The sequence below is a fragment of the Chiloscyllium plagiosum genome, chromosome 24, assembly GCF_004010195.1.
Source record: "Chiloscyllium plagiosum isolate BGI_BamShark_2017 chromosome 24, ASM401019v2, whole genome shotgun sequence".
In the NCBI taxonomy this organism is placed as follows: Eukaryota; Metazoa; Chordata; class Chondrichthyes; order Orectolobiformes; family Hemiscylliidae; genus Chiloscyllium; species Chiloscyllium plagiosum.
In genome coordinates this window covers 1,942,064-1,957,540 of record NC_057733.1, presented here as the reverse complement: position 1 = coordinate 1,957,540, position 15,477 = coordinate 1,942,064, and the positions used below count along the sequence as shown (strand labels likewise).

Genomic DNA, 15,477 nt, shown 5'->3' with positions numbered 1-15,477 from the left:
ATGATATTCAGTCCCTTGCGCGGGGGGACCTAGAATCAGGGGATGTAGAGTCAGTATGGATAGAGCTGAGAAATTCTAAGGGTAGAAAGACCCTAATGGGAGTTATCTGCAGGCCCCCAAACAGTAGCCTGGATGGAGTGTGTAAGTTGAATAAGGAGCTGAAATTGGCCTGTCAAAGATATTACTACAGTTGTTATGGGGGATTTCAACATGCAGGTAAACTGGGAGAATCAGGATGGTACTGGACCCCAAGAAAGGGAGTTTGTGGAGTGCCTCCGAGATAGATTCTTAGAACAGCTGGTGCTAAAGCCTACCAGGGAGAAGGCAATTCTGGATCTGGTGTTGTACAACGAACCGGATTTGATCAGGGACCTCGAAGTAAAGGAGCCATTAGGAGGTAGTGACCACAATACAATAAGCTTTAATCTGCAGTTTGAAAGGGAGAAGGTAGAATCGGAAGTGACAATATTTCAGTTGATAAGGGGAAACTATGGAGCTATGAGGGAGGAGCTGGCCAAAGTTCAATGGTGAAATACCCTAGCAGGGATGACAATGGCAAGTATTTTTGGGTATAATGCAGAAAATATAGGATCAGTTCATTCCAAAAAGGAAGAAAGATCCTAAGGGGAGGCAGGGGTGACCATGGCTGATGAGGGAAGTTAAGGACCATATAAAGACAAAAGGGAAAAAGTATAACATAGCAAAGATGAGTGGGAAATCGGAGGACTGGGAAGCTTTTAATAAACAACAGAGGATAACTAAAAAGGAAATATGCAAAGAAAAAGTAAAGTACGATGGTAAACTGGCCAAAAATATAAAGGAGGATAGTAAAGGCTTTTTTAGGTCTGTGAAAAGCAAAAAAAGGTTAAGACTAAAATTGGGCCCTTGAAGACAGAAACGGGTGAATTTATTACGGGGAACAAAGAAATGGCAGAAGAGTTGAATTGGTACTTTAGATCTGTCTCCACTGGGGAAAACACAAGCAATCTCCCACATGTAATAGTGGTTGAAGGACCTGAACTGAAGGGAATTTATATTAGGCAGGAAATAGTGTTGGAGAGGCTGTTAGGTCTGAAGGCTGATAAGTCCCCGGGACCTGATGGTCTGCATCCCAGGGTACTGAATGAGGTGGCTCTAGAAATCGTGGATACATTGGTGATCATTTTTCAATGTTCTATAGATTCAGAATCAGTTCCTGCAGATTGGAGGGTGGCTAATGTTGACCCACTTTTTAAGAAAGGAGGGAGAGAGAAAACAGAGAATTATAGACCGGTTAGATTGACTTCAGTGGTGGGAAAAGTGCTGGAGTCAATTATAAAGGACGAAATTACGACACATCTGGATAGCAGTAACAGGATAGGTCAGAGTCAGCATGGATTTATGAAGGGGAAATCATGCTTGATTAATCTTCTGGAATTTTTTGAGGATGTAACTCTGAAGATGGACAAGGGAGATCCAGTGGATGTAGTACACCTAGACTTTCAGAAAGCCTTTGATAAAGGAGGTTAGTGAGCAAAATCAGGGCACATGGTATTAGGAGCAAAATACTGACATGGATTGAAAACTGGTTGGCTGACAGAAAACAAAGAGTAGTGATAAACGGCTCCCTTTTGGAATGGCAGGCGGTGACCAGTGGTGTGCCGCAGGGATCAGTGCTGGGACTGCAGCTTTTTACAATATACATTAATGATTTGGATGATGGTATTAAAAGTAATATTAGCAAATTTGATCAATCAATGAAAGCAAGCATGCAGGTACAGCAGGCAGTGAAGAGAGCTAATAGCATGCTGGCCTTCATAACAAGAGGAATTGAATATAGAAGCAAAGAGGTCCTTCTGCAGCTGTACAGGGCCCTGGTGAGACTGCACCTGGAATATTGAGTGCAGATTTGGTCTCCAAATTTGAGGAAAGACATTCTGGCTATTGAGGGAGTGCAGCATAGGTTCACGAGGTCAATTCCCGGAATGGCGGGACTATCTTATGCTGAAAGATTGGTGCGACTGGGCTTGTATACGCTTGAGTTTAGAAGGCTGAGAGGGGATCTGATTGAGACGTATAAGATTATTAAAGGATTGGACACTCTGGAAGCAGGAAGCATGTTTCCGCTGATGGGTGACTCCCAAACCAGAGGACACAGTTTAAAAATAAGGGATAGGCCACTTAGAACAGAGTTGAGAAGAAACTTCTTCACCCAGAGAGTGGTGGGTGTATGGAATGCTCTGCCCCAGAAGGCTGTGGAGGCCAAGTCTCTGGATACTTTCAAGAAAGAGTTGGATAGAGCTCTTAAGGATAGTGGTATCAAGGGTTATGGGGATAAGGCAGGAACAGGATACTGACTGAGTATGATTAGCCATGATCATAATGAATGGTGCTGCTGGCTCAAAGAGCAGAATGGCCTACTCCTGCACCTATTGCCTATTGTCCCTGAAGCTGTGAGGCAGCAGTGCTAACCACTGAGCTACTGTGCTACCCCTACCTTACAAATTTAACTTGGTATTTTTTTCTCCTCTTGTCCAGTCTCTTCCCACTTCCATCTGCGATACTTCTCACATTTTATATCAGTTTCAAAATTTCCAGTTTGCAGGCACCAGCTACCTCCTCTTCACCATGGACGTGTAATCCCTTTATATGTCCATCCTCCATCAGGATGGTCACAGTTCTCTCTGCTTCTTCCTGGAAAGAAGATCTAATCCATACCATCCACCATCACCTTCCTCCACCTGGCTGAGCTTGTCCTCACTTTGAGCAATTTCTCCTTTAACCTCTCTCACTTTCTACAGATCAAAGATATGGTCATGAGTAGCTACATGGGTTCCATTTATACCTGTCACTTTGTGGGATTTGTGGAGTATACGTTGTTCCAATCCTAATCGGGTTCCTCCTCCCAACTCATATCAATGACATCATTGATGCTGCATCCCTCTTTCATTTGGAATTGGAAAAATTTATCAGTTCCACTATTAATTTCTATCATGCTCTCAACCTCACCTGGTCCATCTCTGACTCCTCCACTGGAATGCTCTGGTCCACTCTTTCTCACTCCTTGCTGCAGTGTTTTAGCAAGAATCAGCACAAGCTGGAAGAACAGCATTTCATTTTCTGCTTAGGGATCCTGCAGCCTTCAGGACCTAATCCTGAATTCAATAATCTTAGAACCTGAACATCTGGTTCCATTGTCTTTTACCTTCCCCCACATCCAAGGCCGTGTCATGACATAAGCTGCTTTCAGCATTGCTAACCCATTTTCACCAAGACATGGTCCCCATTATCAGCTTTTTTCCTTCCCATGCTTACTATGAACTATCACATTGTCCACCTAACTTTCTCTCTCTCTGGGCTCCACCTGCACTTATCTGCTTACGTCTTTCCCACTTCAACCCTTGTCTTCAATAGCTATAATAAGTGCTGAAGGACGATTACTGGACTCTGTTAACTCTGTTTTCTCTCCATAGATCCTGCCAGACCTGCTGCGTTTATCCAGCAGTTTCTGTTTCTGTTTTAATAATCTTTGGGTCTTTCCTGATGAAGATCTTATGCTCGAAACATCGACTCTCTTGCTCCTTGGATGCTGCCTGACTGGCTGTACTTTTCCAGCACCACCCTTTTTGACATCTGCAATCCTCACTTTTTCCTAATCTTTTGGATCTAGTCAGGGAAGCATATACACAATAAATAGTAGGTCCCGAGGCACTACTGGGGCAGACAGGGACTTTCACGTGCAACTCCACAGATCCCTGAAGGTGTCAGCACAGGTAGAGGTGAAGAAGGCATATGAGATACTTGCCTTCAGTAGCCAAACATAGAATATAGGAGCAAAGGTTTATTACAACTTTATAAATTATTGGTTCAGCACAGATAGAAATTTGTGTGCAGCTCTGGTTTCCTCTATCGCAAGGGCATGATTGCACTGAAGGGTGTGTGGAAGAGATTCACCAGCATGTTGCTTGGGATAAAAATTCTTAGTTATGAGGAGAGACTGGAAAGACTGAGTTTGTTTTTCCTGCAGCAGAGGAGACTGAGAGGAGATCAGATTCTGGTATGCAAAATTATGAGAGGCGTAGACAGAGTAGATTGTGAGAATCTTTTCCTCAAGACAGACATGTCTAAGACCAGAATGCACAAGTTTAAGGTGAGGAGTAAGTAATTTAGAGGAGATCTGGGGAAAAGATTGTTCACCCACAGAGTGGTAGAAATTATGGAACATGCTGCCTGAGAGAGTGGTGGAGGCAGGAACTCTTGCAATATTTGAGAAGCATCTGGACAAACATTTAAAGTACCAGAGCATGGTAAGCGATTTTTCTGACCTGATAGACACCATTGCTGAACGAGGTGATTATCGACATACCTAACAGGTCTCGCATCTTGCGTCGCTCCTCCTTTGAAATGCGTGTACAGCTGTCAGAGTAAGTGTCTCGAATGATCTGAGGAGATATCGAATAGCTGTTAGTTGCAGGTATCCTCCAAACATGATAAATGATGCACACGTGCACAAACATTATCAGGATAATACTTGTTCCAGTGCAAACACCTTCAAGTAAGTAGAGGAAAAAAAATTCTTCAAAGGCTCTCAATTTGCCATTTAAATGTTAGGATCTTTAAATTTATTCTTCTGACATTCCCATATATTGTGAATTTCCTTGCTGCCCATTTTTGAATTAGTAGTAGAATTGGGATGCATTTCAGAGGTTGGGGTTTACGTTACATGAAGGGAAAGAGATTAGTGAAGACAAATGTAGGTTCCCAATGGACAGAAACAGGGGAATGTAAATATAATAGGGGACAAAAAAATGGCGGTTGACTGAGTGTTGGTGAGTTACAGCAGTGCATATCATTGAAGATGCACGTGCTACCACTCTGTGTATGCGTATGAGGGAATGCATTTTGGCTGGGATGCTGGTAAAACAGGATATTTTGTCCTGGATGGTATAAAGCTTCTTGAATGTTGTTGGATTGCAATAGGTCAAACAGTGTATTTCACCATATTCATGACTGTGTCCTGTAAATGGTAGTTGGCTTTGGGAAGTGAGGAGGTGAATTACATGCTGCAAAATTCCTAGCAAATCATCTGCCATAGTAACCATTGCATTTAAATGGCTCGTCCAGTTCAGTTTCTGATTATTGGTAAACCCCAAGATATTGATAATGAAGGACTTAAGGATGGTAATGCCATTGAATGTCAAGGGGTGGTGGTGGTTAATTACCTCTTGCTGGAGATAGGCATTGCCTAATCTTTGTGTAGTGCAAATGTTACTTGTCACTTTTTAGCCCAAGATATTATCCAGCCTTACTGCATTTGGATATGGATTGCTTCAGTGTCTGAGGAGTTGCAAATGGTGCTGAACATTGTGTGAACATCTGCACTTCTGACGTTATGTTGGAGGGAAGGTCATTTATGAAGCAGCTAAAGATGGTGGGCATGGGACACAAAATTTCTTAATGGCATTTAGGTATTGGCCGAAATACTGACCTAGCAAGCGATAACATTACCCATAAATAAATTATTAAAATTACTAATATAGGTTTTAATTTAGATTAGATTACTTACTGTGTGGAAACAGGCCCTTCGGCCCAACAAGTCCACACCGACCCTCCGAAGAGCAACCCACCCAGACCCATTCCCCCACATTTACCCCTTCACCTAACACTACGGGCAATTTAGCCTCGCCAATTCACCTAACCTGCACATTTTTGGACTGTGGGAGGAAACCGGAGCACCCGGAGGAAACCCACGCAGACACCGGGAGAATGTGCAAACTCCACGCAGACAGTTGCCTGAGGCGGGAATTGAACCCAGGTCTCTGGCACTGTGAGGCAGCAGTGCTAAATAATAAATAATAATGATCTAGATTATAATACTCCTTGTAATATGAGCAGTGTGACTGATATAAAACGAGAACAGTTCGCATTAAAACCTGTAACAAATTAAAACATTCCACCTAAAATTTGACACCGAGCTACCAAAGAGAGGCAGGAAACTGAAAGCTTGTTCAAAGAGGCAGAATTTAAGACAGATGGGGAGAGAGGTAGAGAGTTTGAGAGAGTAAATTGTAGAGCGAAAGGCAATGATGGGATGAAAAAAATCTGCAATTGTCCTAAAGACCAGAATTGGAGGAGTGTGGAAATCTGACTGGGTTTTGGAGCTGCACGATGATAGGGACAGATATATGGAGGCAAACAGATTATCTATGTACTGATCAAAAAGTTTGCAATAGGCAATATTAATATTACAGATTGTGAATCGGACAGCATATGGGCATGTACTGTCTCTTACGATACACAATACTGCAGTCTTCTGCACTACACAATTTGCATAGTTAATTCCCTTTTTTACTCTTGTCCTTGTCAATCTGTGCAAAAGGTAAAATGCTTCAGTTACTATGCTCCTACCTGTTCACACATCAGGTTGAGAATGTATTCAGTGTTAAACTTCTCCCTTGGGTAAAACAACTGCAACAGTAAGATGAACGTTAGTAATATAAAATGTCAGAGAGATACAAAATCTGTTCAGTTTTAAACATAGCATCCCAACAGTGTGGAAGCAGTCCATTCAACCCATCAAGTTCACACTGACCCTCTGAAGAGCATCCCACCCACCCCTGTAACCCTGCTTTTCCCATTGCTAACCCATCTAGCCTCCACATCCCTGGATACTATGGATGATTTAGCATGGACAATCTACCTAATGTGCATACTTTTGGACTGTGGAAGGAAACTGGAGTACCGAGAGGAAATCCACAGAGACACGGGAGAATGTGCAAACTCCATAAAATACAGAATAATTCTAAACGAATGTCATTATCTATTATTAAGGTCAGTCCTGTCACTGACTGTCTTCATATTACCAGACCCTCAACATCTGCTGAAAATATTCCTAGGTTCTGTTACTGATTCATATGGAAAGCACAAACTAACAGTGACTAAAGACAAGTGACACTGAACTGGACAAGTAATATAATACAGTAGTAGGAGGGTTCTGTGTGCAGTCGTAGCGTTGGTACCTTTGAGGCAGGAGGCCCAAGTTCAAGTCTCATCTGCTGCCTGTGCATTTCTGCACAGGTTAATTAGGAAATATCTGAAGCAACCACAGAAAATTAGTTTAGATATGTCGCTAGTGAAAATCCCTGTGACCTGTAACTTTGTTTCTTACCAGTTTCATTGGTTATTGGCAATCTTCACTTTACCGTGGCGCCGTGGGTTGCTGCTTCATAGTGTCAAGGAATCAGGTTTGATTCCAGACCGGGCGACTGTCTGTGTGGAATTTGCACATTCTCCCTGTGTCTGCATGGCTTTCCTCTGGGTGCTCCAGTTTCCTCCCACAATCCAAAGATGTGCAGGTTAGGCAAATTGGCCATGCTAAAATTGTCCATAGTATTCAGGGATGTGTGGGTTAGGTGCATTAGTCAGGGATAAATCTAGAATAATAGGGAAGGGGAATGAGTCTGAGTGGGTTACTCTTCAGAGGGTCGGTGTGGGCTTATTGGGCCAAATGGCCTGTTTCCACACTGTAGGGATTCTGTGACTTACTTCCTGCATCTCTTTTAACTGATTACTAATTATCTTTTTGAATCTGTTACTGATTTCCAACAGTATCTGTGTATCACTGTTACTGATTCCCGACAGTACTTGTGTAACTCTTCTACTGATTCTCAAAGGTATTGGTGTACCTCTATCACTAATTACTGATGGTACATATGTAACTCTGTTATTTATTCTCAACAGTATCTGTTTATCTCTAAAACTGATTACCGACAGTACCTGTGTATCTCTCTGACTGATGCCCGGCAGCATCTGCATAATCTGTGTTTCTCTATTACTGATCCTGACAGAACCTGTGTATCTCTGTTAGTGATTCCCAACAGTACCTACATAACTCTGTCACAGATTGCTGGCAGTACCTGTGTATCTCTGTAACTGATTCCTAACATTACATATGTATGTCTGTCACTGATTCCGGACAGTATCTATCTCCGCCACTCATTCCCAACAGTACGTGTTGCTTCATCTTTGTACTGATTTCCAACATTACCTATATATTAGCGATTTTTGAGAAGATTTGTAGCTTAGATTAATGATAAGTATGTAAGTTTGCTCACTGAGCTTGAAGGTTTGTTTTCAGACGTTTCATCACCATACTGGGTAACACCATCAGTGAGAGTCTCCGGTGAAGCGCTGGTGGTTTGTGTCATCTCTCTGTTTATAGGTCTTGGTTTCTTAAGGTGTGTGATGTCATTTTCGGGTTTTTTGTTTGACTGGGACAACACACATATCCAAGACAGGTGAGAAAAAGACACGCACAAGAATTGTTAGAGGCATGGCATTCTAGCCAGAACTCTATCAATAAACACATCGATTTAGATTCTACTTACTTTCCCTTGAAAAAACATAGCAGCGCTTCACCGGAGACTCTCACTGATGGTGTCACCAGTATGGTGATGAAATGTCTGAAAACAAACCTTCAAGCTCAGTGAGCTAACTTATATACTTATTACCTATATATTTCTGTTACTAATCCCCAACAGTACCTATATATCTCCATTACTGAAACCCGACAGTATCTGGGTATCTCTATTACTGATTCCGGACAGTACCTGTGTAACTCTGACACTGATTCCCAACTTCATCTGTGTATCTCTGCTCCCGATCCCCCTCAGTATCTGTGTATCCTTGTCACTGATCCCCAACAGTATTTTTGTATCTCTGTCATTGATTCCTGACAGTACCTATTTATCATCATTTTACTGATTCTCAACAGTACCTATGTATCTTTGTTACTGATTCCCAACAGTATCTATATGTCTCTGTTACTGATTCCTGACAGTACCTGTGCAACTCTGTTACTGATTACTGACGATCCTATACCTTTGTTATTCATTCCTATCATTGTTGTTCAGTTCTGTACCTCTTTGCGAAGATAGAGCTTCCAAGGAATATTAACATATGAGAAATAAACACTGGCTGTCCTCCTGTACAGATGTGTTTTGATATTGTCATCTTGTAAGAACACTGCCAAGATAAAAAGATAAAACATTCATTTCAAGACACCTTTCATGCTCTGCTGATGTCCAAACTGTTTAACTTACTGACTATGTATGAAAATACAGCAGGCAATTGATGCACCATAAAATCACAAGAACAACAATAAAGCACACAGCTTTTTAAAATATTTTCACACCATTAGTTGGGGATCAGCAAAGAATTCTGCTCTTCAAAAAAGTCATTTTCAATAGTGTTGCCTCAGTATTGCACTGAAATGCCAAATCACACGATGTAGTGAACAATGAGTTTAAACTCACAACCATTTGCCTCAGAATGAGAATGCTGCCCACTGACCCAAAGCTATTGAGTAAATATGAAAAAAGATTGAGAGAGAAGAGTATTAGTTACTCAGAGCAGCAGCTTCAGATTCAAGAAAAATAATATAGACGAAACCACAAAATGTAAGCAAGCAGACAGTCCTACCTCTACTGCGGAGATGGTACAACTCAAAAGGAATTTATGTTCTGTGGTTAACCTGACAAAATTATGCATTAGTTTGATTGGACAAGTTTTTTTTATATTTTGTGATGACAGCGTTAATGGCAAGTTCAGCATTTGCTTTCCAAGCTGAACTGACAAACAATAAATGTTGCCCTTGCCAGGGACATTCCCACCCAGTGAACCAATTACTCAGAAGTGGAGAGCTGCCTTCTTGAACTGCTGCAGTCCATATGTTGTAGCTACACCCACAGAGCTGTTAGGGATGGTCTTCCAGGATTTGACCCACTAAAAAGGAACAGTGATACAGTTCCAAGTCAGGATGGTGTATGACATGCAGATGGTGGTGTTCCTATGTGCCTTGTCCTTCTTGTTGGTAGAAAGTATGGCTTGTAGGTTTGAATGGTGCTGCTGAACTTGGACAGTTACTGCAGTGCATCTTTGCTGCTGTCTGAAGAAAGCAAATGTCTCAACTATTTTATGCTTAAATGCCTGATACAAACTCATGCTAAAGATTGATGCGGGGGTATCATTTCATATGACCCGATCAGGTCCAGTAAACTGTATGATTCCCAAATTTGTAATATGTTGAATTTAATTAGCTAATAAAAATCTGAAATTGAAAGCCAGTCACTCAACCTATCACCAATTGTCATAAAAATCCATCTAGTTCATGGAAATTGTTTAGGAAAAGAAATCTGCCATCCTTACCTGGCCTAGTCTATATGTAACTCCAGATCCACAGCAATATGGTTGACTCTTAACTGCCCTTTGGGCAATAAATGCTGTTCAGACCAGAGACACCCATATCTCATCAGTGAATATATAAAAAGGATGATCTATCTCTGTCTCCTTTGAGGTCTGATTCAAGTCCAGCCACGGGCAACTGTCTGTGTGGAGTTTGCATGTTCTCCCCATCTCTGCATAGGTTTCCGCTGGGTGTTCCGGTTTCCTCCCATAGTCCAAAGATGTGCAAGTTAGGTGGATCGGCCATGCTAAATTGCTTATAGTTCCCAAGGATGCATATGTTAGGTTGATTAGCCATGGGAAATACAAGGTTACAGGGGTAGGTCGGGGATGAGTCTGGGTGGGTTGCTCTTTGGTGAGTTGGTGTGGACTTGCTGTGCTGAATGGCCTGTTTCCACACTGTAGAGATTCTATAAAAGGTCTCCAGCACTTGAATCACTATGAGACAGCAAAAAATGGTTGACAGCACTGGATACTGCAAAGGCTGTGGGCCTTGACAACATTCCAGCAATAATATTTGTGCTCTAGTAGTCATAGAGGTGTACAGCATGGAACTACACCCTTCAGTCCAACTTTTCCATACTGACCAGATATCCTAAAGTAATCTAGTCCCATTTGCTAGCATTTGGCCCATAATCCTCGAAACGCTTCCTATTCATATACCCCTCCGGATGCTTTTCAAATGTTGTAGTTATACCTGTCCACACTTCCATTTGTGCCCATCCTTTGCACGTAAAAGTTGCCCCTTAGATCCCTTTTAAATCCTTCCCCTCTAACTTAAACCTATGCCTTCTAGTTTCCGACTCCCTTACCTTGGGAAAAACACCTTGGCTATTCACCTCCACAGCCTTCATTATTTTATAAACTTTTGTAAAACCTCTCAGTCTCCGATGCTCCAGGGAAAATAGCACCATTCTATTCAACCCTCCTTATAGCTCAAACCCTCCAAACCCGGCAACATTTTCTTAAATATTTTCTGAACCCTTTCAAGTTTTACAATATTTTTCCTATAGCAGGGAGATCAGAATTGAACGCAGTATTCCAAACATGACCTAACCAATATCTGTATAGCCGCAACATGACCTCCTAATCCGATACTCAATGTACAGACCATTAAAGGCAAGCGTACCAAATGCCTTTTTCACTACTCTGTCTACCTGCTTGCCACACTCCGAGTCAAGCTGTTCCAATTTCAAAAAGCAGAACAAATCCAACCTGGCCAAGTAATGTACAATCAATGTCTTGTTCATCATCAGCACATGTTAATGGAAGGAGCTGTCAACAGTGCTATAAAGTAATACTTTCTCAGCAACAAGTTGCTCACTGATCCTCAGTTTGGGTTCTGCCAGTGCTGCTTAGCTCCCCACCTCATTACAGTCTTGGTCCAAACATGAACAAAAGAACATAATTCCAGAGGTGAGGTAAGTCACTGCCCTAACATTGAGGCAGCATTGGATAGTGTGGCATCCAGAAGCCTGGGCAAAATTGGAGTCAATAGGAATTAGTGAGAAGAAACTTTCTACTGTCTGTGATCACACCCAGTATGAAGGAAGATGCTGGTGGTTGTTAGACGTCTGTCATCTCTATTCCAGGACATCACTGCAGGCGTTCCTCAGAGTGCTGCCTTAGGCTCAGCCATCTTCAGTTGCTTCATAATTAACCTTCTCTCCATTAAAAGGTCAGAAGAGGGAAATGTGCTGATGTTTACACAATGCTAAGCATCATTCATGAAACCTCAGATAATGAAGATATCCGTGTCCACATGCAGCAAGACCTGGACAATATTCAGACTCAAACTGATAAGTGGTAAATGATACTTCCACCATGAAGTTTCAGGTATTGAGCTTCTGCAGTAAGAAAAAAAAATCATCTCCCCATGATTTAAAGACTGCAAGAGCTGGTCAGGATTTGAGAATTCTGAAATGAATAACTCACCTCCTGAGTGTCCACCGTCTACAAACCACATCCTCAGCACAGAAAAAGGCCCTTCATCCCATCACATCCATGCCAGTCAAAAATAGCCATCTAACTATTCTAATCCAATTTTATTGCACTTGACTCAAAGCCTTGTATGCCTTGGCATCACAAGTATGTATATATAAATACTTCAGCAGTATGTTTGTAATTCTGTCCACTTGTTTGGATGGGATCAGCTGCAACAACACTCAAGAAGCTTGACAACATCCAGCACAAAGGAGCTTACTTGATCACACTCCATCAACCACATTTAACATTCATTCCCTCCAACACCGCCCCAATGTGACAAAAGTATTCATTATGCACAATATGTAGTGTTTCGCCAAACAAGGTTTATTCAACAGCACCTTACAAATCTATGAATTCTAGCACCTAAAGGGACAAGGGCAGGAGACACAAAGGGACCCCAGAATGTGCAAGTTCCCATTAAAGCCATATACCATCCTGACTTGGAAATATACTGCTGTTTCTTCAATGTCACTGGGTAAAAGTCCAACAGCTCCCTTCCTAACAAAACTATGGATGCATTTACACCACATGAACGGTAGCAGTCCAAGAAGACAGGTTACTACCACCTCTCCAGGAAACTTTCAGGTAGATGATAAATGCTAGCACATCCAAATCTCATGAAAGAATAACAGAATATGTGCTTGATCTTACCTTCCTCTCTCTTTTGTGGAACTGGGGAGAGCTGAAATTCACTGACAGATGTTGACGATGAAGAGGGACCAGGTGGAGGTGGTGGGGGAGGTGGTGGAAGTGGAAGCCCTGGTAGTGGTGAAGCATATATCTTTGTGAGCTGGTCCTCTATTGAACGCTGTGAAGATTGGGAATGACGCTGTGGTTTTGGTGCTGTTTTAGGTGGCACCTTTGCAGTTTGTGTTTCCTTTCCATTCTGCAACAGAAATAGTCAAGAGTTTAGAGAAAATACTGCTCTTCTTGATAACCTTTTAGTTGTATTTGCTTTCCTCAAAAACTCAGCGCAACTACATTACAATATCAATAGATCAGTAAATCTTGAGCTCTGTATCTAAAGTGGCTGACTCCTGTGATCTTCTCTTCAAGAAAGGGCATGCCCTGCCTCTGCTTGATGTCTCTAGATATATTGATCTGACTGTATAGGGAACTCCATTATAAACCTTTCTCAAGCCTGGAAAATATCCATTGACTGCTTCCCACTGTTTCCTATCACTCAGTCAATTTTGTATCCATGGTTGCTCCTGTCCCTTTTACACCCATGACCTATAACCATTTTTAGATATCTGCTGCGTGACACTGTATCAAACACCTTATGAAGGTCCATGCACACTGTAACCACAGCATTATTATTGTCCCTTTCTGTTCCCTCATCAAAAAATTTCAGAAAATTAGTTAAACATTCTCTTTGGAAATCCATGCTGACTATTCCTAATTAACCCACCATTTTTATGTGACTACTAATATTATTCTAAATAGTTGTTTCTCAAAGGTTCCCCACCACTGAGGTTAAACCTGTAACTGCAGGGCTTATGTTTCTTGAACAAGGCAGTTATGATTAAATTTCTCCAGTCTTCTGGCACCTCACTCAAGGAAGACTGCAATATTGTGGCCAGTGCCCCTGCAATTTTAACCCATACTTCTTTTAAAATCCTTGGCTACATCTAACCTGATCCCAGCGCCTTGCACCAATAGCCCATCCCAGATTTCTTCCTCATCAGTTTTAACTGTTCAAGTGATAGATTTTCTTCCTCTGTCACCATGGTCAGGGGAGCATCACCCTCTTTGGTAAAGACCATTTTTTTCTACTTTACACAACTATTATTTAGAGCTGGTTTACATCTCTATCACTCCTTTACCATCACTCTCTTTGTCTTTTGCTCTGGGCACCCTTACCATCTGTTCCACTCATTCCTCCTCTTCCTCTGTCAACAGCATAAAAAAAAACACACTTTCCAGCCCCTTGCAGTTCTGAAGAAGAGTCACATAAGACTGGAAATGTGATCTGTTTCCCTGTCCAGAGATGCTTCCAAACCTCTGAGTATCTCCAGCATTTTCTGTTTTTGTTTCAGATTTCCAGCATCTGCAGTGTTTAGCTTTTATTACAAATCCTTACAAATTCATTTCTCCCAATACACCCCTTTTAATTAAAAAGATTGCATGTCCTATTATTTGCAGTCACAAGTAACAGCGATTCTCTCAAGAACAAAAACTGTATGTTAATTCCAATCAGTCCCATTTTTGTCTGTCTCTGCACGGGCATTTCATCCATAATCTGAACCATTTAAATCTTTTAACAGCATTCATGTGAGTTGTGCTTGTCTACTTGTCTGAAATTTTCTCATTTCTGGAAGATGTTCCTCTCTGGTAGTGAGTGCATGATCAGAGCAAGATATGTATCTTTCAGGTTCAGTGTCTCTGCTGAGTTGCAGAGAGTCCAAGCCATTATTAATAGCTGTTTGCTTCAAGTGAAAATTGATTCGAGTTCTGTCCCAATATCACAGCACATTAGCAGTGAGCTTACATACAGGTTCACACTTTATGATAGATTAACCACGACTTTGCTAGATAGGTTTAGGCCCCATATCTCAGGACATATGTACTGGCCCTGCAGCGTGTTCAGAGGAGGGTCAAGAGAATGGTCCCAGGAATGAAAAGTTTAATAATATGAGGAACATTTGAGGACTCTGGGTCTATACCCGCTGGAGGGATGAGGGGGGCTCTAATTGAAACATACAGAATACTGAATGGCCTGGACAGAGTGGATGTTGGCAAGATGTTTGCACTGGTAGGGGAGACTAGAACCCGAGGGCAGAGCCTTAGAATAAAAGGAAGACTTTTTAGAACTGAGATAAAGAGAAACTTCTTCAGCCAGAGAGTGGTGAATCTATGGAATTCATTGCCATAGAAGGTTGTGGAGACCAGGTCATTGAGTGTATTTAATACTGAGATTATATAGATTCTTGATAGTCAAGGAGAATCAAGGGTTATGGGGAGAAAGCGGGAGAATGGAGAGGAGAAACTTACCAGCCATGACTGAATGGCGGAGCAGACTCGATGGGCTGAATGGCCTAACTTCTGCTCCAATGTCTTATGGTCTTAAAGTTCATGAATACAACACATCATTGCACTGCTTTTTCTTCATTCTGTCATAGAGTCATACGGTCATACAGCAAGAAAACAGTCTCTCTAGTCCAACCAGTCCATGCTGACCATAATCTCAAACTAAACTACTCCCACCTGCCTGCGCTTGGCCTATATCCCTCCAAGCATTTCTTATTTGTGTATTTATTGAAACATCTT

The 15,477-nt window shown here is 41.8% G+C and overlaps 1 protein-coding gene across 1 annotated transcript in view; it reads right to left on the bottom strand.

Moving 5' to 3' along the window:
• The window catches only part of LOC122562332 (unconventional myosin-XV-like), a 447,653-nt gene that overhangs the window by 97,637 nt on the left and 334,539 nt on the right, over positions 1-15,477 (bottom strand). The window contains exons 42-45 of the mRNA XM_043715207.1: positions 12,859-13,093; positions 8,900-9,003; positions 6,388-6,447; positions 4,346-4,421 (exon numbers count right to left, since the gene is read on the bottom strand). Of these exons, the coding sequence (XP_043571142.1) occupies positions 4,346-4,421; positions 6,388-6,447; positions 8,900-9,003; positions 12,859-13,093 (475 nt within the window). The remainder of the gene's footprint in view (positions 1-4,345; positions 4,422-6,387; positions 6,448-8,899; positions 9,004-12,858; positions 13,094-15,477) is intronic.